The sequence below is a fragment of the Scylla paramamosain genome, chromosome 27 (genome assembly GCF_035594125.1).
Source record: "Scylla paramamosain isolate STU-SP2022 chromosome 27, ASM3559412v1, whole genome shotgun sequence".
Classification (NCBI taxonomy): domain Eukaryota; kingdom Metazoa; phylum Arthropoda; class Malacostraca; order Decapoda; family Portunidae; genus Scylla; species Scylla paramamosain.
Window position 1 is genome coordinate 7,587,501 of NC_087177.1, and position 26,693 is coordinate 7,614,193.

Genomic DNA, 26,693 nt, shown 5'->3' on the forward strand with positions numbered 1-26,693 from the left:
ATGAAGCAACTGTTAAAAATCAAGTAGCAAATACCAACAACAACAAATTCTTCCTCTTCCTTCCTTCCATCCTTTCCTTCCTTCCTTCCTTCATTTCTTCCTACATACCACACCACACCACCACCACCACCACCACACACCACCACCACAGGGTCCACGAACGAAACATCCAGGGCAGTCAAATCAAAATCTTGCCACGTCCGGATTATTGTAACCTTCACTACCACACCCATTAGCACGCAAACCCCTGAGTCCCCAGCCATCCGGACCCTAACCTCCCCCCCCCCCGACCCTCGCCGCCACCAACACCATTACACCACTGGATAACGTCGACGTGGAATCTGACTTCAGATATAAAGACGCATTAAAACGGTCGATTTTGCTCAGGTGGGCGTGAGGGTGCGAGTTGCGATCTGAGTAGGCGGGAACCTGACGCGAGGGAGAGATGAAGTGAGAGGAAAGAGAGCCTGATGGAGTAATGTCCTGGGCAAGTGGGTGGAAACAGCTGGTAAGGGAATGATAAAGAGCTGAAAAGGTGGGGGTAGGATATAAGGGACTGATAAGGAGGTGAGTGGACGTGAAAAGGGCGTGAGGGAGTGATTGAGAAGCTAGTGGATGGAAAGAGGAAGGAATAACAAGTGGGAGGGAAGACTTTAAGGGAGTGATACAGAGCTGAAAGGGCGGGGGGAGGGTACAAAAGGAGTGATAAGGAGATGAGTGGAGGGGAACAGGGAATGAGGGAGTGATGGAAAAAAACTAGTGAATGAAAAGAGAAGGGAGTAACAAGTGGGTGGGAAGAGTTTAAGGGAGTGAAGAAGACCTGGATGAGTAAAGCATGCCATGAGGGAGTAGAGGCGAGTGATGAAGGCGGGTGCAGAGCATCAAGAAGTGAGTAGGAAGGGTAGTGAGTGGCAAAAGGCCGTGAGAGGGCAATGAGGAGAGAAGTGAGAGGGAATAGGGCGCTGGAGTACAGTAGCAGAAAGCGAGTGAGAGAAAGTTCAAGAGTGAGACGGTAACCAGGTGTGCTCAAACAAGGACACTGATTACTATGACTCACGCAAGAATGCTTTGGTGTTCAACTACGTAATTACAGAAACAGTCACGTAATGTATCCGGTCTGTTCCGTATGTATATGTATGTACCTGCTTCACTTCACGGGCGGACCAAGAGTGCAGTGCGTCGATAGCAGAGGCAATATATTATAGAACGAACCCAAGTGAACGGAGATGACAGATGAATGTGGAGTGAGAGAAGAAATAAAAAAAAATAAAAAAAAAGCCAAATAAAAAGTGATGGAAATAGGAGAATAATGGCTGAGAAGAATAAATGTTTTGGAATGAAGATAGATGAGAGAGAGAGAGAGAGAGAGAGAGAGAGAGAGAGAGAGAGAGAGAGAGAGAGAGAGAGAGAGAGAGAGAGAGAGAGAGAGAGAGAGAGAGAGAGAGAGAGAGAGAGAGAGAGAGAGAGAGCACTTTATAACTTGTACAGCCAATATACCGATTCTTTCTGATATCCGGCTTGACGTGGCTGAAAGGGACGTAGGCCGGATAAACGAGGGACTTACGACACGGATATCCGATACGCCGGACTGCCCACGGTCTTGGCCAGGAAATAAGAAAGGTGTATATACTGTATATTTCTCTAGATTTTATTGCCGTGTTTTTGGCGTACCTTTTACCTTCTACTTGTGGGGAGGAGAATGTTTCTTTGTGTGTGTGTGTGTGTGTGTGTGTGTGTGTGTGTGTGTGTGTGTGTGTGTGTGTGTGTGTTCGATATTGTCAAGCATCAAGATGTATACAGTACTTGATATCAACTTCAACAGCTAGAAATGAATGAAGCAACAGCAATTCTAGCTGTAACAATAACAAACTACAATGATAATAATAATAATGATAATAATAATAATAATAATAATAATAATAATAATAATAATAATAATAATAATAATAATAATAATAATAATAATATCACCATCATCACTATAGCAACCCTCATCATCCCCTACTCCTCCTCCTCCTCCTCCTCCTCTTCCTCTTTCTTTTTTTTTTATATTTTCTTCATTACCAACTTCATCTTCGTCATTTTCCTTTCCCCCCTTCCTTTTTCACCTCTTCCTATTCTTTTCACCCACATCCTTTCCCTAACCCACCACCACCACCACCACCGCCGTCACCGTCATTTAAATCCCATTCCGTGACAACAACAGGTAACGACATGCGCAAGACTCGGGACTCGGGAGAAAATAAATTAGCACTTATATAAAGGCCACGAACCACCCATAACCTCATACTTGCCCCTGTAGTGAGGAAACCCCACCACGCTACAGTACTAAGCATGCATCGAGTCCTCCCGACGAATCATTATGGCAACCGAGACAAAAAAAGATGATGAAAAAAACAACGAGTAATTAATCGCCGGGAGAAAAAGAGAGAAAAAAAAAAAGAAAAAAAAAATGGAAGCTAATAACAGTAACAAAGAAAAAAAAAAAAACTCAGGTGTACTCTTAACATCACGTTGGAACTCACGTGGATCGTAATTAGTGAACATAAATAGGAGCAATTACCTGTCTATTCCCTGCCTCGTCACACAGGAGTCGCGCGCATGCCTCCTCCTCCTCCCATTGGTCAACAGGCTGCCTCTGTAACCAATCAGCATTCGACACATTACCTGCAACGCCGCCACGCGTAGGTTTGGCAAATGAGTTTAAGTGCGTCACCTCTCGCTGCTCCTCTGATGATCTGCACCACTGACGCAAAGGTGTGAAATATCTAATTACGTGTACTCTCTCTCTCTCTCTCTCTCTCTCTCTCTCTCTCTCTCTCTCTCTCTCTCTCTCTCTCTCTCTCTTACACACACACAGACACACACACACATTATATCTATCTGTTTATCAGTCAGTCTATTTATCTATAAATCCATTTATCTAACTATTAATTTATCTATCTAACCATTTTTTCCATTTATCCCCTTCCTTCGTACCTCAACTCTCTCTCTCTCTCTCTCTCTCTCTCCTCTCCTCTCTCTCTCTCTCTCTCTCTCTCTCTCTCTCTCTCTCTCTCTCTCTCTCTCTCTCTCTCTCTCTCTCCTCTCTCTCTCTCTCTCTCTCCCTAATGGGCGCTTCCTATGTGGCTCTATTTGAAAGAGCTCCACAGCTAGCAGCTAGACCGAAACTTTGTGGAGCTGTGCGTCCCTCGCCTGCTATCTGTTCATTACACACGAGCCGAAGCGGGAGGGGGAATGTATACCGGACTGAAAAGGCGAGAGGGAACAGGCGCGGACGGTAGAAGAGGGTATAGGGAGATAGGAAGATAGAAAGAGGAAAAGGAGAGGGAGAGGAAGAAATGAAAGAAGGTGGGAAGGAGAGAGGAAAGGAAATGTAAGTGCGCCGTGCGGGAAATGGAGAGCACATCAGGAGGACACTAATTCAGGTATATATGTGAGTTTTTGTGACAATGCAGCTCAAAAAAGGCGCCATAACCTTGCGTCGTCTTCTTTTTCGCTCCTCGAGTGTACCGAACCTCTTTCATTTTCGCTGGTTCGCCGTTTTCTTTTCTTCTTTCTTTATCTTTTTTTTTCTTATCACTGAAGGAAAAATGTTTAGTAACGTTGTTAATATTCTTCTTCTTTACACACGCTCAGTATTTACCAAGCGATAATCACCCTCAAGGACTTTCTTCTTTATATTTCCTTCCTCATCTTTAATGCAAACAAAACTATTATCATACTTCCCATCTTTTTAAAACACGACTCCGGGCCCAAGATTCCTGCTGATAATTTAGCATAAGTTGACTCACGACCTCTCCCTCCCATTCCGCACACTCCAACTTAATTACGTATGTCATTAAGTTCTTTCTTATGGTGTCTCTCCTGTCGTATCTGGCCTTAACCTGGAGGCATACGTTCTCGATGGAATCCTCATCCTCGGTAATAGCTGTCTCTGTGCTGACGCCCTACCTGAGAATATTTTTCCCACTCCTCCACCTTTCCCCTTTGCTGTGATTATACCAACTTTCATCCTGTTCTAAAGTGAGGTCACCCTTCTCCTTCCCTCCCCTGTGGACTAAATTTGCTGCTGCTCTACATGTTATGGGATTATCCTCAATATCAATACTCTCTGACGTGCACCAACTTGTGAGCTTCGTGACTATTATAATTTCCAGCGAGGAATAGATCATAGCCACATAAGTCTTGGTAATTTCTGTATTCTGTAAAGGACGTGGAGGAATTCTTGCTATTGGTTTATATCTTTATCGGAATGTTCAATTACTGCGTGTCTTTAGTCTCCAACATAAAAGATTTACAGCTCTTACCGTTTTTCCTGTAAGTTTATTTGCAATTTCCTTCCCAGATTCCCTGCAGTTGTGTTCTAGATCAGCCAATAACAGTGTTTCTGAGAGATTTATGCCACCAAGTCTCCATTCATCTAGTTGTTTCAGACTGCCTTGTTATATCATTTAGTCTCTTTTATTCAGCCATGATTCCACAAACACTTTCATCATGATGGCTACCTAACTTCTCTCCCGCATTCTGTATATCAGTTCTGACATCCAACCTTCCCAATACACTGTGGAGGAAAACACCGGTAGATTTGTTCCAGAGTGTAAGAATTCATGTTCGTTCTGTTACTTGCGCTGGGGCACAGAAACCTAATGGCCTTCCATGCTTTAAAACTCGGATTTTCTATCAATTTTGTATCAATTAGTCAGTTACCGGCTTTTGAATACCAATCCGTCTTTTAACGGCCATTAACTAATCCCCTCTTCCGCGTGATACATTTTTGTTACGTCTTTCCTTTGATAAATTCGTAAAAAATCACACTTCTGCTAAATTAGTTCCCAAAGGGTGGCGCGTTTCGAGTCTCCTTCAGGAATTACTCATCACTTTTATTACTGTTTCTAAAGCGCGACAATCCACTTCGTTATTCGTCTTTTATTGGTGCAACTCAAAGGCTGTGAAGCATAACATAGCCCGCCTCTGTTTCTTCTGGTGTGTGTGTGTGTGTGTGTGTGTGTGTGTGTGTGTGTACGTGGGTTTTACGATTATTACGTTAATCCTGTAATCTACCCTGTCGCTCCAGTGTTGTTGCCTTTGGATACAATAACGGAAATGTACTTCTAGGCATTATGTTCCTGCTAATTGAAGGAGTATTTTGACTGCACTATTCTGATTCTCCACGCAATAAACTCAAGTCCAAATCCGAAATCCATTGTCAGTGCCGCGCGTATAATGGAAGTGATTGTCTGTGGCGGAGAGACGTTCATTTAATTACCATACATTCCGATATGATTAAAAAACTTGCTGCAGCTCACCTTGTTCTTTTGCTGTTTGTGATTAGAGAGCTGGTTTGTGCTGCGTTCCCCAGTCGTCCTTCGCTGAAAACTAACTTTCTTTATTTATGATGGGAATTATGCCAAATCTTTTCCCTAACTTCAATAAGTAATCGTGATAATAATAATAATGATAATAATAATAATAATAATAGAAAAATAATGATATAAAACGCATGTCAAAACGTTACAAAATTAATTAATCTCAGGAATTCTGGCAGGTAAAATAAGCGGTTAACAAGGTTCATAAATTCCCTTTTCTGCTCAGGCCTGCTGGTAATATTTCCCTCCTACCTCCTCTGTCTCCAAGAACAATTCGATACCCAGATTTATGTTAAATATTAAAACTCGTACTTCACCTTTGCTCTGATTTCATTGTGGTTCGTATAAAGATTCTTGGTAATAACGCTTCTCATCTCCATACTAGAATATTTTAGGTCTTTTGCCGCGTCTCGGACATGAATTTCCACTTGTACATTCTCCCTAGTGACACTGCGTTCTTTTTCCATCGATAGTCACTTTTCCTTCTTACAGTTTGTTTACATTAAGTGCATCCTAGAGAAGTCTGGGTCCGCTTATCTTCCAGACTTGTTATATTATCATTTATACCATTTACGTATAATTAAATCTGTCCGGAATACGAAAATGTTTTAATCCGTTCATACCCTTCTGTATCAGTGCCATTATGGATTCCGTAAAGGTTGGCCGTGTGACGACTGTTTGCCTTTCCTAATTCATCCTATTCAGACTCTCGCAAAAGTGTGAATTTTTATACGTTTTCCCTTATGCTGCTGCCTTTGATTGAGACTGACAAATTTTAATTATTCCCTAACTCTCTCTCTCTCTCTCTCTCTCTCTCTCTCTCTCTCTCTCTCTCTCTCTCTCTCTCTCTCTCTCTCTCTCTCTCTCATCAACAGTTGAGCTCCTGAAAATTCTCCATGATGAACGATCCTGTCAACTGAACTTAACTTATTCCATCTTTTCTTATGTTGATTACCTGTGAATTTTAAGTACAATACCAGTATTCCATCTCAGTAGTTTGTATTATTCAAGAAAGACATGAAAGCTTTGACGTTCCTGAAGTAGTAGCTAAAACTTTTTCATCTAGAACGACTAAGAAAATCGGAAATTTGATTCCTTCATTTATTAGTTAAACACAACATCAAGATAGTTATTCTTTCTTCCTTGGCTCTTAACCGTACTACTCTACATTGAAGTATCTCGCGTTGTTCTTCATTAATCGTTATGAATGAAAATTTCATGTTTCAGTTCAATGAAAACCTATCCTTGAAGTTGGGATTTTGTAGGGAGAGAGAGAGAGAGAGAGAGAGAGAGAGAGAGAGAGAGAGAGAGAGAGAGAGAGAGAGAGAGAGAGAGAGAGAGAGAGCGAGAGAGAGAGAGAGAGAGAGAGAGAGAGAGAATAAATTTTGCAAGGAAGTGTCACTGCATTTCCTAGAGAGGAATGGTGTGGAAGTCATGAATATATTCTTCACAAAAAGAAGGTGTAAATGAGCTTTCATGAATCCAAACAAACGATAAAATAAAATAAAATATCAGAGAAAGAATACCAAGTTAAATATTTGTTGTCAACAAATAAGCTCAACAAGCGCCATGATAAAAGCATATTGTGAAGGCAACATATAGAGTTTCAAAACATTAAAGGGAAAGTTAATAAAAAAGGAATCTGTTCTGACAAATTGAGAGAAGTCAAGACAAATTCCAAATGGAAATATAATACAGATTTTTAAGCTCTGTTACCAACGACAGCAATGAAGCACTGGAGCGATTCAAGTAATATAAAACTAAACTAAAAGAAATAGAACATTATTTCATCATAAGAATAAAAAGTAATAAAAGCAATGAAAAGTAAACTCAGTGCACATAAATATGTTGCTTGCATCAAAGAAACATGATTGGTAAAGGTACACATGGGAACATAATAAGGTAAGGGAAGCTGCAAGAAGCCATCAGGTCTTCACGTGTCATTCCCTGAACTATGAGTGGCAGTCCCTGAAATTCATTGGAAGTGTGAAAATATTGAAAAGAAATTAAGGGTCATTTTCCATCACATTCCAGTCAACAAATGTATGAACACTGCCAGGAGTAACAGCGAAAAAAGATCTATGTGCTTTGAAAATATGAAAGGAATAGAGAAAGGAAATATAAAAAAAAATGTATTGATAAAAGCCTTTGAGACACGCAGGAAGGGATATTCTCAGCAGATTAACTCGTTTATTTTCGCAATGCAGCGTCGGAAAGGGGCCTTCAATAAAAACGCAATGCAACAACAATAACTCGACATTAAAAAAGAGGGACAAAATATGAGCTAAATACCTATCATCTTATTAGGTTAACATGACATAGAAGTTGTTATGAAATATGCAGCAAAGTTTCCCTCATTGTCCACACTGACTGAACTGGAACGTGTAATGAAAATGAACGTGAACGTGTAATGAAAGTATATAAGATAAAGTAACATACAAAAAAAAAAAGAAAGAAAGAAAGAAAGAAAGAAAAATTAGCTTATTACCTTGATAGTGCTCGTATATTCCTTCATATCCCTCATATGGGAAAGAATAGTACTAACCATTTGTGAAAGCTTTAAGTATGTAAAATCTGATAACGACATCACCTAAATGTTAAAATTACAGAAGTTATGCCATCCCGTGAGAGAGAGAGAGAGAGAGAGAGAGAGAGAGAGAGAGAGAGAGAGAGAGAGAGAGAGAGAGAGAGAGAGAGAGAGAGAGAGAGAGAGAGAGAGAATGTCACCGCGACGAACTATCTTGTGTGAAAGATAATTTCAGCGGACAGCCCAGCAAGAGGAACATATTTCATGCGGGGAATTTATTCGTGGGGGAGAGATGGTTTTGCGGGAACATAACCACGTGTCGGGCGGCGTGGCGGGGCGTGCAGGACAGTACAGCGCCTGTCAGACACCATCACGGCTCAGGGAGGGAGGCAAGGCAAGGGGAAGACCAACTACTTTTAATATAGACTTGTAAGGTCTTGCAAGGTAAGAATCACCAATGTATACTTTAAACTTGCATTATAATCACGCATACATACTTTATACTCACATTATAATTGTATTTTAGTCATGCATACATATTTCATACTCGCATTATAATCACGCATGTCTATCTTCTTACCAGCATTATAAAATCGCATACACAATGTTTTACTCGCATTATAATCAGCCATATATACTTTTCACTCCCATTATAATCACGCATACATACTTTTTTTTCATTCGCACCTTCAAAAGAGTCGATGGAAATTACATGTCATGCGTAAAAAAGCGGACAATCTTCATAAAGAACCCGTGATGAATGGCGGCCAGGAGGGAGAGTGTTTTAGGCTCCTCCTCCTTGTGCCAGCCATAAAGCGTGTTTATATTAAGGGTATTTTAAGTGAAGGGTCCATCCCCCCTTAAAAAAAAATGGGAGGGGAGGGAAAATAGAATTCGCCCCGTGACCAAATTCAAGCCACCCCCTTTATCACAGACTGGCCCGGGCTACCTTAATATTTTTCTCTCCCCCGGAAAGTAAAGCGAAGGAAAAAGTGGTCCCGCCCGGAAATATTAGACAGGTGGACATTCTCACGCACCTGTCTTCGCCTTGTGCCGTGCTTGGTAATCGTTCCCTTCCCTCCGTCCGTTTCCTAATTAAATTTACCTGTGTATCCGAAGCGGGTTGTTACTGTCCGCCGCGTTGTAATCTGGAATGGATGAGGGGTAAGAATGTACTCGTAAATATATTGGAAATGACTCTCGGGGGGTTTGGGTGAGCGTGAATACATGTTTCTTTCATGTGTCTGGTGGATTTTCCTCTTTTATTTATTCATATATACGCTGGTAAATGTGTGATATGCATTTTACGCTTTCTGCATGCATCACACCTTGGCCTGGTGGCTTAGTGGCAGAGAGAGAGAGAGAGAGAGAGAGAGAGAGAGAGAGAGAGAGAGAGAGAGAGAGAGAGAGAGAGAGAGAGAGAGAGAGAGAGAGAGAGAGAGAGTCTAGTCTTCATAACGGGCTTTGTCTATCCATACACCATTAATATTTTTCTATTGTAATGATAAGGTGTTTAAAGTGTTGAGAGAGAGAGAGAGAGAGAGAGAGAGAGAGAGAGAGAGAGAGAGAGAGAGAGAGAGAGAGAGAGAGAGAGAGAGAGAGAGAGAGAGAGAGAGAGAGAGAGAGATACACACACAAGAGGACGTAAATGATATTCTGGTATTATTTCATTGCTGTATCTAGGAACACGAGATGGCTGCTCTTTCCCCGCCTCTGCAGTGTTCTCTCTGAAGCGCGAGCATTAGAGACGCTTCATTTAACAGTTCCATTCAGTATTTTATTGTCCAGGTTCTTTCATTCATTTCCAGTCTCTTGCAGTCAGAATAATTTGCCATTGTTTGTCTTCTATTCTATCTGGTCATCTTTTCAAGGCTTACATAGTTTTATCAGGTGGTTGGTCGGTCATTATTTTGTTTTTAATATGTTACTTTATTTGTAGCTGTGCGTGTGTATGTGTGTAAGTCCATGGTGGTAATATTATTTCTTGCATCACTAAGGTCATATTCACTTCTAATATTTCCTCTCTGATATTCTCAGTGTTAGTTGTTGCGTTCCGTGGAGACTTTTTATTTAACTATTTCTATGCCTATTTTTATCACCTTTTCTTTTCTTTCTTCAGGTAAGCTTTCCCGGACATAGTAGTCATAGTTTGTTTTTTTTAATACATGCGTACTCACTTTTGTTTTCATGAAGTGAGAGAAGTTATATGTTTTACGTAAACAACTCGCTTTCCTTCCAGCTACTTTAATAATAGTCCATCTGCTTGGGTGCATGTAACTTTTGTTTTGTGTTCTAAATTAAGTTAATCTTTCTTCACTCAACAACATGCTTTTCTTCCAGCAACTACAATAATAATCCTTCTCTTTTTAATGCACGTAACCTTTAAACTTTTATTTTTTCATGAAATTTAGTAGTTTCCCTCCCTTCACTCTTAACTTTTTTTTTTTTTCTGCTTCCACTATTCGTCTTGCCGTGACTTGCGAATGGCCTTTTTTTTTTGTCCTTTCACCTGCCGCCCCAGTATTTCATAAAAGAAATGCTCTCATTTTTGGCTTCCGCTTCCTCCGTTTTTTTGTTTCACTAGGTTTTTATTGCCTTTACTGTTAGGTACAACACAGTTTGGTTCTTTCCAATATTCACTTGCTTGCGTTTCTCATGATCATTCAACTTTCTAGCAGGTTTGTCTACTTCACCTAACATCTGACCACCTTGGAACATTATTCAAGATTCCCAATTTTTTTTCTACCTCGTTTTATATTTCTTCTCTTTTCCTTTCTCTTGATTTCAAGCGGCTGAAAAGTCTGGGGTTTCTTCGCAGTTGTTCCAGCTAGTAATTTGTGAGCCTCTCTTTTCTCTCGTGTCTGGCAATCCAGAATATAATGTCCTTTCCTTTATTCCCAAGATGACTGTCATATTCATGTCCACCTTGTGTCTGGAAAACCTGACATTTTTCCTAATTGTTTCCTTCACCTTATACTCTACAGTCGTTTTTATTCTTTTTTCTCCTCTCTTCCTTTCTGCGTTCTCATTTCTTCCTTTCTTCTAAACAATTTCAGCACGTCTGGTGGTTACGTGATAGCTGCATCCACTGACTGTTGTGTTTATACTCACTATATCTTTCTCATATCCCCATTTGCCTCATGTACATTAAAACTCTATTCACATTCCCCGAAATCGCTACAGTTTTTGTCATAATCTGCTCACGTCTCCCAAGCATCTATTCTTCATTTATTTATACAAGTTGGTTCAAAAGTGACTAGCTCCATATCCTCCCATCAGACTTTAGTAGTGCAGACTACAAACACTTTCCCGGTGTTCTCAGTCTCACACCTCAGGAGAGCTGTTCTCGTAAAATTCTTAAAGTTTTCATGTGTACATCAAAGCTCGTCTCTTTTCCCCATCAGTCTTCCTGCCTCGTGTGTCAATCATTCCCTCAACACTAAGTGAGGTGATGAGGTACAGGGAGGACTCAGCATTACGTGGTTGTCTCACGAGGCTACTTTTTTGTTATGAATATTGGAGCTACTAGAGTTATCTGTTCCTCAGTGACTAGTGTCAGTTCTACAAACACAACACTCAGGAAAGGCCAGTCCAAGAGTGGAAACGTGTCTTTACTACTCTCCGGGTGTGTGTGTGTATGTGTGTGTGTTAATTGTTTACATTTACGGAAAGTAAAGGCAATTCTTGAATACGCCATATATATATATATATATATATATATATATATATATATATATATATATATATATATATATATATATATATATATATATATATATATATATATATATATATATATATACAGGGTGTCCTACAAGTTTCCATACATAGGAAAATTATAAGAAATTATAGAATTATAGAAAAAAACAATTTAATTTATATAATATGTTCTACACTGCCTTTGTGTTGAAAACACATTTCAGTGCGTGTCCCTCCACTGCTGAAGAACACGTTCAAACACATCTGGATTTATGCTTGTAATGGCGTTCGTGATACCATATGTATGGAAACTTATGGGACACCCTGTATATATATATATATATATATATATATATATATATATATATATATATATATATATATATATATATATATATATATATATATATATATATATATATATATATATATAATGTATACTTTATCTTACCGAAATACAAAATGTTATTGAATTTGTTGGTCGAGCACTTGATTGTGAGTGATCTACCCTTTCCACACTTCCACTTTCTCTCTTCCCCTTCCTCACCCCATCACCTCCCCTACCACTTCCCGGCAGCTTCTCCGTTCCTGTGATTTTGATTACATCCAATGTACCACAGCGGAGCATTGCACAATATTACACACACCAGCCTCCGAACACACAGGAAAATAATTTTCCAGCAATGTGCTCCGACCACAGCGTAATGCAGGCCAGCCCGTGGTGTGCGTAGCTATTATTTACGAGGTGGATTGTGGCTTATCCATTACACTTCTCTCTCTCTCTCTCTCTCTCTCTCTCTCTCTTCCTCTCCCCATCTTGTTATATTCTACTCTTGTTCCACACGTAGTTTACTAATGGTAGCACGTAATTCAACAGACTTTAGACTCTAGCATCTCTCTCTCTCTCTCTCTCTCTCTCTCTCTCTCTCTCTCTCTCTCTCTCTCTCTCTCTCTCTCTCTCTCTCTCTCTCTCCGCACCCTCTTTGTCGTCGTCGTCGTCATCATCATCATCATCATCATCATCATCATCATCATGTTTCTTCCTATCTTTATTCCTTTTTTTTTATTATCCTCCTCCTCTTACTTCTTCTTCTTCTTCTTCTTCTTCTTCTTCTTCTTCTTCTTCTTCTTCTTCTCCTTCTTCTTCTTCTTCCTTTCTTTAATCGATGGCTTTTTTAATCAGCAAACAATAAAAGTCACGGATACAATATGGACAGGTAATTCAGGATCACCATTTTGCCAGGTGTCTCCTATGACTCACCCAGGACAGCACCTTCGCAATGACAAAAATGTTCAGATCATTCCGTGTTGTGAACAGAAATATACGAGTGGTTACGTACATGATCCAAGGAGAATAGACACAATAACTGCATCATTTCGTTAAGAATCTTGTAACCTCATACTGTTCAATCTTTCTCATCTTATCTCATTAACATTTAATACGTGGGCTGCAGTGGACGCTATTGGTGTTTTCAAAGGTGTTTTCATGGTTGTGGAGAGTTTGATAATCATTTCCCATTGTCAGTAACCACCCATGAGAAAATGTGTAATCATCTCTGTATCCTTGAAAATAGCCGTTATAAGAGACGAAATTTTTAAGAATGTGGGTCTCTCCATTTTCTCTTGGCTTTTAATCCTTTCTTTTCCCAGTTCCATATGTTTCACTAACCTTACAATGCCTCTTTCTACACAGCGGTCATTCTGTTTTCTTTCCTCTTAATCCTTTCCTTTGCTAGTTTCATATTTTCACTAACCTTTCAACGCATCTTTCTACACAGCGATCCTTCTGTTTTCTTGCCTCTTAATCCTTTCCTTTGCCAGTTCCATATTTTTCACTAACCTTATAACGCATCTTTCTACACTGTGAGCCCTCTGGTTTTCTTCCTGTGTGGGGGGTTCTGGTTCATATGGTCTCTGTTTCACATCCTTCTACTCATCCCTCAGTTCCTCAGGGACACCTCCACTCTCCTAAGGTGCATCATGTATTCTCCCTTACACACTACACAATTCAGTTATCTCTTCTTTCGTCCATCTGTCATAGGATCCAGCACACAACACGGCGCCGCCTCACCTCCCACACGACCCTGAACGTAAATCCTTGTCGCCGTCAGGGAATTCTCTAGTAATCTAGTTTAGCTCAGTTTGCCGCAATTACTCACTGATTTTGACGTTCTCGTTCTCGGCCGGAAGCTCCCGCGTTGTTTATCTGTTCATCCCTTTGCTTTGGGCCGGGTTCATTTTCTGTGAGTAATCTTGTTTTCCTGCTTCGCTTTTAACAGTTCCGTGCTTTGTCCAGATTCACCCACCGATTACAACACTGGGGGAGCTAACAATTTCCCGGATGTGTTTACGGAGAGTCAAACAGGAAGAGCCGCGCCTCCCTCCGCCTCTCCACTCTTTTCCAGTTTACGATGCTTGTTACGAATTTTTTTTTCTAAATGTTATTTTTCTGTACCTCCCTGAACTCGGACTTTTAAAAGGCTGACTATACTAATGGGTTATTCTCTTATTTGCCTTAAGATCATGTAATTATGTGCTCAAACCTTATACCTGACCTCACATCCTTTCTGTGTCAGCTTTCACCTTTCCTCCTTGCTGCAACTTGTCTCACATCTCGAAAAATATATTTACTTTAATTTCCCAAAGTAACGTCATGTGTAGCGTGGTTTCCTTCCCTTACTAAAGCTTCGGAGTCTACGAGTGTCCTTGATAGCAAGACTTTCAACCATCTCGACCCACAGTCTCCTTCCTAATCAGCACCACAGCTTCTGCAAAAGAGGTCAAGTGCAGATTATACTGTATTATCTGATTTTGCTGTCGTTTTACTTTAGCTATGAGTTGCTTATCTTCCCCTCTTAGAAACTTCGCTAAAACTCCTGCTATTGCTTGAGACAAAGTATAGAAAACCTACAATATATATGATATTTTGGGAGACAAACTTCATAAGTAAATTTCAAACTATTCCAGTACGAATTCTTTGTCTCTGCACCATCATCAAGTTTCCCTTCTCGTCAGTCTATTTCTGTCATGGTCGACTGTTATTGTTCTAGATCTACTCGCAGAGCAGTTCCACAGGATTCTTGCTCGTCCATGTACATACACAGCAAACCCTCCCTGTGGTGGGACAATTACGCAACAATTCCAAACAGCCTGGAAACAAAGGCTATTCATCTCACGAACTTTCTTTCTTTAGCTTATTGTGTTCAGTCTCTCACAGTCCGCTGCAGTGTTGCGTTTCATGCTATCTTCTGCCACTAATTTTCCTCGTGACTGCTCTTATGAACTTGTTAATTGCATCCTTTCCAATTTCTGCGGCTCTGCTGCGCAAGACTTTCTACTCAAGCTCATTCCTGTTCTCTTTTTCTTTAATACAAGGTAAAGTTAACCATTATCACAACCTTTCAGTCGGTTTATAAATAAGCTTTGGAAAAAGGTGTCTGGCTCTTTTTCTTCTCTGAACTATTCAAGAAAGAATATGAACATACATCAGGCAGTAAATTAACCTAGTCGTTGTTATTATTTTCCGTCTATCTGATTTTTCTCAGCTTCGCCTAACGATTTTTTTTTTTCTGAGAATAGTTTTACAGTTCCGTCTTACTTCCTTTTTTTAGGTAGAAATAAAAGATAAGTGGAGCAATGATACGCGATACTTTTATGGCAGTCCGGAGCACCTGCTGGGCTGTCAGCACCAAGGCACAAGTGAGGACGGAGGGACAGGACACGTCTCTTGGAAAGTCATATAAATGTCGGGATCATGTCACGATGTCACAAGCCTCAAAGTGAAACTTGTGGAAGTGCCACAGAAACCGTCAGTTTTGTGCCCAGGCGAAGTAATATATTTTATCCAAGTTAAGATTTTTATTAAATTCTGTATTCAACCTAAGGGAGCGTCCCGAGAGTTGTGTTTACTTAGGCATTCAGCTCAAGTCAGTACGAACTCATACGCCGCGCAATAATTAAACAAGAAAATGGGTTCTGGACGTTGACGGTCAACTTTTTTACGACGAATGTTCATTAACGTCAAGGCTTCTGTCTTGAACATTCGGAAAAACTACTACTTATTATTTCATATGAAGGACAAGAAACAAGCAGTCTGCAGTGCGAGGCTTCTGTTTACGAGTACGAATATAATGTAGTCAATTACATCCATACACAGTACCTACCTATTTACCTACCTGCTAACATACATACATACAAGTACGACACACATCCATCAGCCTCCCAGTGCCTTACCGCCGTCCCTCAGCCGCCACCACGTCGCCTCTCGCCAATAAACGTTTGTCCCTCGTCACATTGGAAATAATTAAGCGCCGTCCATACTGCCGACACCGACTTAATCACACACCGCCGGAAATTATGAAGCTGTGATATTCAGTGATATTCACCATTTGGAGATTATTAAATATTTCCATAAAATGTATCCTAATTAATTAACCGAATCCGATAACCTTTCACCAGCAGTCTTTAAATTAAATTCCCCGATGTGAAATTACCGATCCTGAACAAAAGTCATAAACACCAGATAAGTGAAAACATTTAAACGTTATTTCGGTATTGGAAGATAAATTAAGCAAGGTGCATGTGTGTCAGAGTCCTATGATTACACTTCCTGAACAAATACCGTGAAAACTAATTAAGATAAGAAAGAATAAACCGCTGCCTGGTTTTTTTTTTTTTTTTTCCACCCTCACGAGCACCAGTTCTCCTTTTCGTCTTTTTAAGCCACGTGACTGAACAGAGCAGAAAGCAATAACAGTGTCCACAAGTCACCGGCAGCAACTCTTCAGGAATCAGTGCCGGGAAATTCCAACTTGGCTGAGTTAGAGACGATTTTCTTTTCGTAAGCCCTCAAACTGCGCGACCTTGGCAGGAACTTTGCCTCGCTCAGATTACCTGCAGGTGGCCATGCCTTGCGCGGCTCTGCTCTGCTTTGCTCTGCTCCAGGTAATCTCAGACTTCTGTACTCGTCTTTATTCAACTTGCTTGATGAAACGCAATAATATGAATGAGGCCAACGTCTAGAAAAGTAAAAAATAAGCCTCGAGCTGAAAAAAAAGGAGACTCAAAAGATATTTGTACTTCAAACATAAAAAAAATAAATATATGAATAAATAAGTTCCACAACGAAGACAAATACACGCGCTTGGGAGATAAAAACAACAAACAGACTTGCACAGGATGAGGCTGCCCGCAGGGAACGTCATGAGCCACCAGTGACCCCCGGCAGGAGTTCCACCAGGCCATCCTTGCCTTCATCTTCCTCTCCGCAACATCACTATCCCCTCTCTAATTTCACGAAACCCTCCCCACCATCCCCACCTCATCCTCACCATCACCAGGCCCTCCCCATCATCACCAGACACTCCTGACTTTCACTAATTCATTTTCGTCATCACCAGACACTTCCCACTCTCACCAATCGCCTGTAACTATCACTAACTCATCCTCATCATCACCAAACACTTCTCAATCTCACCAGCCACTCCATACTCTCCCCAGCACCTCTCCCATGCTCACTACCCTCTCCATCCTTACTAGAGCCTCACTAATCCCTCCAGAAGCGTCGCCTAGCCAGAGGTGCCGTCCAGCCTGTCCTTATCTATATCGAAACCAGCAATAACGTAACGAATAATAAAATGAAGAGTAAATTCGTTGAAGCAGTGAAAACCAAGCAGCTGAGAAAGGATCGTATCGTATTTTATTACAAACAACTAAGCAGCTAAGGAAAAATTGTACGTTATTTTATTACAAACTGCGAGACTTTATTACGAAAGGTCAGTAAGTTCACGAGTCGGCGTCTTTCTCCTTTTCTTTCTTTCTTCCTCCAACTTCTCTCAGCCTTCCGATCTCTTCTCTCCTAGATTAAAAAATGCAAGGAAGTCTGGGTCCGATTTTCAGAAAATGAAATGCCGTCGTGTAAATTATTCTAAATCTGATGATAAAGGAAACACTGTGGACAAAATAAATACACGTTCACTGACTAATTAAAACCTAAAATCTACCGCGTGTAAGCTTATACGACGCTGCAGTGCGTTATATAAACGAGATTTATGAGCCTTCGTAGAGATTACAGACAACTGCCTCCAGGGGATCCCTTTTTAATTAACAACATCAAACATCAGTCAACAAAAACCCGTCACATGCTACCAAGAAAATAAATACTTGCCTTTTATCTGTATCGGGATACGTTGTAATAATCGGCCACTTTTGTCAATGTTATTAATGCGGCGCTGCGTTGTCTTCCTTCCTCTGGTATTATTAGACAAGGAAGCCGGCGCCGAGAGATCCTGAGGCTGGTCTTTCCATTACCAAGAGCCGTGCGATGGTTTGATATTAAGTTAATTCAAAGGTCACGACGAGTTTGAACTGGTCGGTGGTACGGTCTAATCACTCTAGTGTTTGTCTGTGTAGTTACAGCCTGTGTGACTCTTACTGTGTGTATACTTCTTCTGTATTGTGTATGTACTCATAACTTGCGTGGCTTTATCTTTCATATAAATGGAAGACGCACGTCCATTTATCTTATGTACACATCCTGTCTGTCTGCTCCATGGCCACACCTAAAACTCAACTTTTGCAGGAATGACTGGTGTGTTCATTGATGTGTGCTATGAAGACACCAGCAAAGTCCAACGCGGGTAGAATTATATAATTATGAGAGAGTTTTACCGGCCATTCTGTGTGACGGATATTATCATTATGTAACTAGCGTTAAGAATGTCCTGACATTTTTATATCCGGCGGTGTGAAGTAACAAAGCACTCCCGGCTTGAGACTGCAGCCAATTGTTTTACTGTAAATGTCACACCACAGGGGAGAGGTGCACAGTATTTATGAGGCAACTGTTCCACCCAAGGGATAACACTTGCTGCACTAAATGTTAAGTAATAGTTTAAGAAAACTGCTTGATTTCTATTAAAATTCCAATAACTTTACCAATAGACAGATATGAGTGATTTTTATAAGAACAACTTACCTAACATTTGTTGTAATTTCCTTGGGCTTTCATCCTCTTGGTGACTAACAGTTATCAATGCTTTGCGTGACAACGTTGTTTCTCTACAACAGACAAGGCCAGGCAGCGAGGATTCTCTCTGTAGCCTTGCCTTCTTGTCCATTCCGAGAAGCGCACGTCTGCTTCACAAGTAACGCTGAAGACATGTTACGTTATATGGCATGCTTTGCTTCCGGAACAAAACGTACACCCATATTTTGAAAGATATAGTATAACTGTATAACCAAAAACATCCTCCCACGATAGTTAAATTAATTCAGATAATTTAATTTCAGTCAGTAAACAATAAAGGATAGACATGCCCAGCAATGTTCAGTTTTTTTCTACTAAAATATTTGGCGTGGTTATTACTAAAAAAGAATAAAACATTTAATGAACTGATGAAGGTCTCGCCTACACCATCATACACGCGCCTCCACACCCTCTCCTTACTCACATGTATCGACCTGTTGCTCCACACACACACACACACACACACACCCACGCACCTCGCCACTAACAGTACCCCCCGAAGCCTCCCATGACATTTCGCCGATACTTGTCGCTGTACGCTGTCATGAGGCGAGGGTCGAAGTGGCAATTCCAGAGCCACGCCAGGAAGGTCCAAGTCCAGCAGCGCAAAAATATGAGGCTGGCGTAAACAAGTGAATCTTGGGCAGGCAACACGAGACGCCATAACTTAACATACCAGAAATGAATTGCCTTAACACAGCAGAAAAACAGCGGATAATACATATTCCTTGTTTCGTCAACAGGATGGGCGGCGGCAGGACGGCAGAGGTTCCGGCAGCGGCCCGAGAGCGTGGAGGTGGTGGAGGGCGAGGACGTGCTGCTGCGCTGTGAGGTGGAGGAGCAGGAAGGCCGCGCCCAGTGGACCAAGGACGGCTTCGCGCTGGGTGAGTTTTAGTTCCACTCTCTCTCTCTCTCTCTCTCTCTCTCTCTCTCTCTCTCTCTCTCTCTCTCTCTCTCTCTCTCTCTCTCTCTCTCTACCTCTTATGTTTATTTTCCCTTATCTCCATGAAGACGTACTTTTCTAATAGGCTTTTCTCCCGCCGTCAATCCCCTCAAAGGCATGCCCGCCAACATTCCCTCTCCCGCCAGCTCTCATCCCTCCAATCCCCATTTCCATCCGCACCGCACGTCATTTCTCCCGCCCTCACCCTCACAATAATTTCTATTTTTTATATGATGAAACACGACTTTTTTCAGTCCAACGGGAAAATGCACACTTTTTCCCTGTCCCAATGAGATCTTCCCCTCCCTCCCGCCCCGCCACGGCCCCGCAAGGCCACGCGCACGTCCGCCAGCTGTCCCGTCCCTCCTACAGCCTCATGAATATGTATGATTTAATTTACTTCCGACGCGCTCAAAAAAGGGACAACTAATGGCTTATACAGTGTTTCTCGCCCATCAGATTTTACCGTGGGCATTTTTCCTTTAAGTTCCCGCACTACACGTTTTGCAGATAATTGCCTCAGCACGTGGAACGGTGGGTGTCTCAGCGAGTGGCGCACTTTAACACTTTACACTCCTTAATCTTTATGAACCTTGTCGACGGGTGATGGTGGTGCCAGCGCCGGTTATGTCGGCGAATGCAATTAAAGCAGCAGAGGTGACAGCAGCAGTGGCATCGGGGAGATAATGACGAGGTTCAGCAAAACAGTAGTGGCAGCAGCGGCAGCAGTCGAGATAATGACTAAAGTTATATGAAAACAGTGAACCGCTTTCATTGTTCTTGTTAATCTAAAACGTTCTGGGTTCTTCTGAGGATGGCTGGTGGAATTACCCCGCCGTCTGCCAGCCACCGCCCGCCACCACTCATCCGCCACCCGACGTCCTCAGCGCCAGCCACCCACAGCCAGGGCCTCCTCTCCACGTGTGGTGCCTTCCTCCACCCTCCACCCTCCCTCCCCTGACCCTCACCAGCAGCAGCCACCACGCACGGAAGTTCTGACCCAAAATACGGATAAATCCACGGCAATTTTGAGACGGGCGTAAAAAATATGCCACTAGATTTATGCCACGGTGGCACGAAAGGACAGGGGTAGTTGGTCGAATATTCAGTGCCGTGTGTAAGTAAACAATCAATTCTACTTCCCTTGCCTCGAATGCTGCTTCTGCTGCTGCTACTAGTGCTCCTATTCATAACTCCACTCTCATTCATTCCTACTATTATTACGACCACTCATTCCTACTACTATTACGACCAATCAGGCTGTTACTGCTGCTGCACTATTACTACTACTACTACTACTACTACTACTACTACTACTACTACTACTTCCACTATGTTAATTCTATTGAAGCTGATACTAGTTATGCAAATTCTATTACGAGTAGCCGTATTGCCCGCGTGTTTGCCTTCTCCGTCCCCAAGAAGTACGTACCCTCAGCGTTTCCACGTGACCCGCAACACTGGACTGGTATGTAACGTGTTGCAGGGAGTCACGCAAATGTGAAATAAGGAGCGCAATGGAGCCAGTCAACAAAAAAATCTACGTTTTTTCATTGCTACTCTCAAACCACACAGCGTCTCATACATGCGACATCAACATACTAGAGTACAGAGAGGAAAATTAATCTATGAAATGAAACTTGATACGAAATAAGTCCTTCATATATCTAATCTATATACATTTAACTTTAGAAATTTCGTTAAGCTATTACCACAATTGATTTGAAAAGTCCTATAAGTTAGCCAACGACAAGTCTCTTTCCTCCAGACTTCAAATTCCTTCCTCGTAACTCTGAGTTCCTTCCTCATAAATCAAAGCTCCTTCCTCTTAACTCCAGGCTTCTTCCTCTTAAGTGCAAGCTCCTCTCTTTCAGAACCCCAAGCTCCTTTTCTTCTACCTAACTGCAAGCTCCTTCTTCTTTCTCGTAACTTTAATCTCCTTCCTCTTAATCAACTTGAAACTCCCTCCTCCTAACTCTAAACATCTTCCTCTTAACTCTAATCTCCCTCCTCTTCCCCTCCAGCTCCCAGCTCTTGCCACTGGAGTTGAAATGCTATTCTAGTCTGCTCAGCCTCCTAAATGCTGCATGAATGGCGCAGCTATTACACATCAATACTTGCTGCATATAAGAGTAGGTCTGAATCAAATACTTACGACTAAGGTTTGCTGATAGTCTACAGCTTATTTTTAAATCTTTCATTCTGATGTTACGCAAATTTGGCCAAGTGATTTATTTCCTTATATTTTACTTTCTTAATTTTGTTATTTTAAAGGTTTATAGAGGATTATATTTCCCAGTTGAGTCAGTCTTAAGCAGTATTGTAATAGTAAAAAAAAATACTTTATGTAATATGGCCAATTTTCACTTAAAGGTAACAATGTGCGGAACACAAAAATATAATCTCTGCATACTTTCTTTAAAATTGTATATAAAAAACGAGCATACAAGTATATATGTGAGATGCCTTTTGTTTGGATGTGTACAATGAAAAGGTGAGTACGCTTGGTACCAGCTTGCTCCTCCTACCTCCTCGTGTTCCAGTACAAACACAAATATGCTACAAAAAATATGAGCCGATCATGATCCTTTAGCGATGACTGTCTGCTACAAATAAATAAATGAATAAATAAATAAATAAATAAATAAATAAAAAAGAGGAAGAAAAGCAAGAGGAGGAAAAGAAGGAGGATAAGAAACCGGAGGAAGAGAGGTGGAAGGAGGATCTCAAAAGTATATATTAATAATTATTATTTATAACTTACGGAGATAATTTTCACTTACTGCACAAGGACACACGAAAAGAGAGAGGACGAGGAACGGGTCTTACTTTTCCCATAGCATGCCAGCTGCACTCAATCAGGGCAGGCGTGCAATATCAAGGCAGCCTCATCTTCCTCGGGTGTCATGCAGATCACCCTTCGGACCCTTCCGCCGCGGAGCGTGTCACAGGAGGCGCCACACTCCAGCCAGAAGTGCAGGTCATCCCATCTCTTTTAACAGCCTGGTCCCAAATGGTGGGCTCGTCACTGCGTCACCCGTGAACCTCCCACGCCACCAGGCCAGACCTTCCACGTCAATGCACTACTAAACCTCGTGGTACAGAATCGACACAGAGTGAGATCTCACTCCGTGGTTTGGTGTGCCTGTGGCCTGCTGTTGCCATCAAACTACCAGACCAAGAAAAATAAACGTCTCTCACTTAAATTTCTGCTACAGAAATTCTGTAACTTTTTTTTGCTTCAGCAGCTTGTGCAGTTTTATTTTTCATCATTAAGGAAATATTTAACAAACATGATGCGATCTGCAGGTGTTTTTCGCCACTTGCAATACACGAGTGCCAGCAGTAAAGAAGATACGTTTTTATACTCGCGCTGGGAGTCGTTGTCTCGGCTGGGACTGTTTTCGGCGCCTAACTCTGAAAGGCGTCTCGTGTAAATGCTGACAGGGCGACGTGCATGCTAAAGTTAACAAAAAAGGAAAAAAACGAGCTTCCATGTATAGAGTATGCTTCACATGTCTGGGGGGGTTCCACTCATGCCTCTCTTCTAGACAGGACGGAATCAAAAGCTTTTCGTCTCACCAACTCCTCTCCTCTAACTGACTGCCTTCAGCCTCTTTCTCATCGTCGCAATGTTGCATCGCTTGCTATCTTCTATCGCTATTTTAATGCTAACTGCTCTTCTGATCTTGCTAACTGCATGCCTCCCCTCCTCCCGCGGCCTCGCAGTACAAGACTTTCTTCTTTCTCTCACCCCTGTTCTGTCCACCTCTCTAATGCAAGAGTTAACCAGTATTCTCATTCATTCATCCCTTTCTCTGGTAAACTCTGGAATTCCCTGCCTGATTCTGTATTTCCATCTTCCTATGACTTGAACTCCTTCAAGGGGGAGGTTTCAAGACACTTATCCTTAAATTTTTGACTACTGCTTTGGACCCTATTCGGGGACCGGCATCTCAGTGGGCCTTTTTTTTTATTTTCTATCGGACTTTTGTTGCCCTTGGCCGGTGCCCCTCCTACATAAAAGAAAAAAACATGCATGTGTTACCCTTATTCCATTTACTTTCGTATTAGAACAGAAGCACAACCAAACGATTTGTATCAAGGCCAAGACGAATCAGACAAGACGGGCGTGGGGCAACACATGCAGGCCAAACAAAACAAAGACGTGATGGAAGGGATAGAGGAGAGTAAGTCTTAATTGCTTGCATGCAAAGTATAATTATCTGCTGCAACACAGGAGACCCTACCTGTCTTGTTCTGTCCATACACATCCTCTCTCTCTCTCTCTCTCTCTCTCTCTCTCTCTCTCTCTCTCTCTCTCTTAGTATTCTGGCTTACTCGAGTTGCAGTTCACAGGAAGCCTTCCTGGCATACAAATTACTTCATGTACTCTATTTTCCGAGAAAGGTTTCCTAATCGTATCATGTTTACCAAAAAGCACCTGAGCGTTACAACACTCTGCAATACAAAGGCTACTGAAATAATAAAATTTGCGGAAAACTTCAGCCACAAAAGGTTACTTGAGAAGCAGAAAGTTCTTCAAAGTGTACGCTGAGGGGCAGCACTCAGAATCTCACACGTACTTGACTTGTCGAGTTCCATCTGCGAATCACCATTAGGAGGCTGTGCGTGGCAGAAAGGGAGCAAATGGTACCTTGAGATTTCATTTAGATGTGCCCACGGGCCAGTTAGTTTACAAATGAGATCTGCTCTCTCATATTTAGGGCCAGTGAAGAGGATTTCTAAACATGAAGTAAATCCAGTACTACTAATGACAGTCCCTCTGCTACATATAGTCTCTTAACTGTAATTTGCAAGTGAAATTGGGCACATAATATGTGTAGCTTTGATAACGCCATTATTATTGGAGATTAACAGGATAAGTACAGAGAACTATGAACTGTACAACATTAATTACCAGTATCATTCGAAGCCACACACAAACACACACACACACACACACACACACACACACACACACACACACACACACACACACACACACACACACAAATAAGCCAGGGCCAGGTCAAGCATTCCATATCTCGCCTCCCTCCCTCACCATTGCGTTGCTTGACGTCACGAGCGAATAACAAAGAAAGCAGCGACCAGTGATCGTTGAGAATAGTATTAGGAATCTTTGGGTCGGTAATGTCTGTCGCAGTGTAACCAGCAGTTCATAATGACAGGATGAGAATACCCATGATGCCACTGCACTACCTCTGTATAACCGCAATAAACTTAATTGCTGAGAAACAGTCAACCAATGGGAGTGTTCGGCAAGGATAAGCGGAGTGAGTGAGTCTACAGCCTGCTTTCTTCCCTCTTGATTCAATGTACGGATGATAAATAATGCAAACTAAACAAATAAATATTATAGAAATTCCATTAAGCAAAAAAAAAAAAAAAAAATGGAGGAAAATAATCTCTAACCAATTCCTTCACCTTGCGTCTGACCTTGCTTGACGCGGCCACTCAAGAAAGCAGGGATGTCATACCTCTGCAGTGCCTACAGTTAAATACGAACGTGTGCCGCCCCTTCACCGCACAGACTGTACTACTGCGCCGTAGAACTAACGATCACTACCTACACAAAATGATACAGAGATCCAGTTACTGTGGCAATTAACCCGCAACCTACACCTTTATGTAACCCCGGAGCACTAGAGCCACGACACATGTGATGAGAGTTGACGCCTTCAGGTCTTGTTCATACCATTATTGTAAGAGAATCACCACGTCGTAAAACATTCAAAATATTGTTTTTTAGAGCATACAAAACAAGCATAAAGAGTTATATACGACATCTGATGACATTATACATGACCATACGTGTGTACTCTTTAGTTTTGTAAATTAACAAAATTACAACAAATTAAGATTATACGGACAGGTTGATTGCATAGATGGTCCGAGGAGAGCAGTGTGTGAATTCTCTGGTTTAGTGTGTGTGTGTGTGTGTGTGTGTGTGTGTGTGTGTGGGCCAGGGGAAGTATTCATATATGACTAGTCTCCTTCCATGGTCCTCTCTCTCTCTCTCTCTCTCTCTCTCTCTCTCTCTCTCTCTCTCTCTCTCTCTCTCTCTCTCTCTCTCTCTCATGCACTTCATAATCTAATGGCGTACATTCACATAAATTAATTAAGCGTGCTAAATAAAATGCTTCATAATCAGCAACACGTCTCGCGATTCAGGCGATGAGTAACGTCAGTGGGCAAGAATGTCTCGCTGGCTGCCCGAGCCTAGAAATTAACCCTGACACGTCTGGAATTTGCGTCCCGCCTCCTGTCTCGTTCATCACCGGTGCATTTTTCCTGAGCCAGGCATAAAACAGACACAGGGGGAAGGAAGGCCGCGACACCATACAGAGTGGGGGATACGAGACGGCTATTGAGGCACCAGCCAGGAAGAATAGCGAGTAAAAATTATTAAATAAATATATAAATACAATGTTGGGAGGAGTTGTATGGACATTAAGACGGTCCTGCTCACTCTGAGCGGACTGCTGAAACGTTTTCAGCTCTTCCCAGCTTCACTTACTACGTATAATATTTCCAGCTCTGCGAATTAATATACATACAGCAGAGGTGGTCGAAACGGGGCAGAAAGAGAACAGTTCTCCCTTAAGAACATCTGCTCAGAAAAAGAAAACGATTCACCCTAATAACGACGCGGACTCCGTTGGACTCTGGCTTGCACTCGACAGATCCAGGGAATGCCAGTGAGACTGTTGGTCCTCGATGTGATGGCCCGAAAACACTTCTGGACCAGCGAGATCTACACTGCCCTGATAGCGAGGTGCGCCAGCATTAGCTGGTGGCTGGCAAAGGAATCCCTCATACAAACGAGAACCATTTCGAAGCCGTGTATAGATAGTGGACGAATTTATCAAATAAGAGGGCATTAGAAATACGTCCAGCAAGAAGGTAAGATTATTACCACTGGAGCTACCATGACGGACGCCTACTGTGCCAGCGAGACGTCCTGTCTCTATGGTCCTTCCGCCTAGAAACTGTGAAACATTTAATGATCCGGAAATTAAAAGTGACATAGAGCAATTGAATTTCTTCTTCAATATAGTTAGAATTTCCTAAGAAAACAGTCTACATAGATGTAAAAAAAGATTC

General features: G+C 41.8%; 1 protein-coding gene across 1 annotated transcript in view; it reads left to right on the forward strand.

Moving 5' to 3' along the window:
- Positions 1-26,693, forward strand: part of LOC135114121 (nephrin-like) — a 110,118-nt gene that overhangs the window by 61,740 nt on the left and 21,685 nt on the right. The window contains exon 3 of the mRNA XM_064029831.1: positions 19,366-19,506. Within this exon, the coding sequence (XP_063885901.1) occupies positions 19,366-19,506 (141 nt within the window). The remainder of the gene's footprint in view (positions 1-19,365; positions 19,507-26,693) is intronic.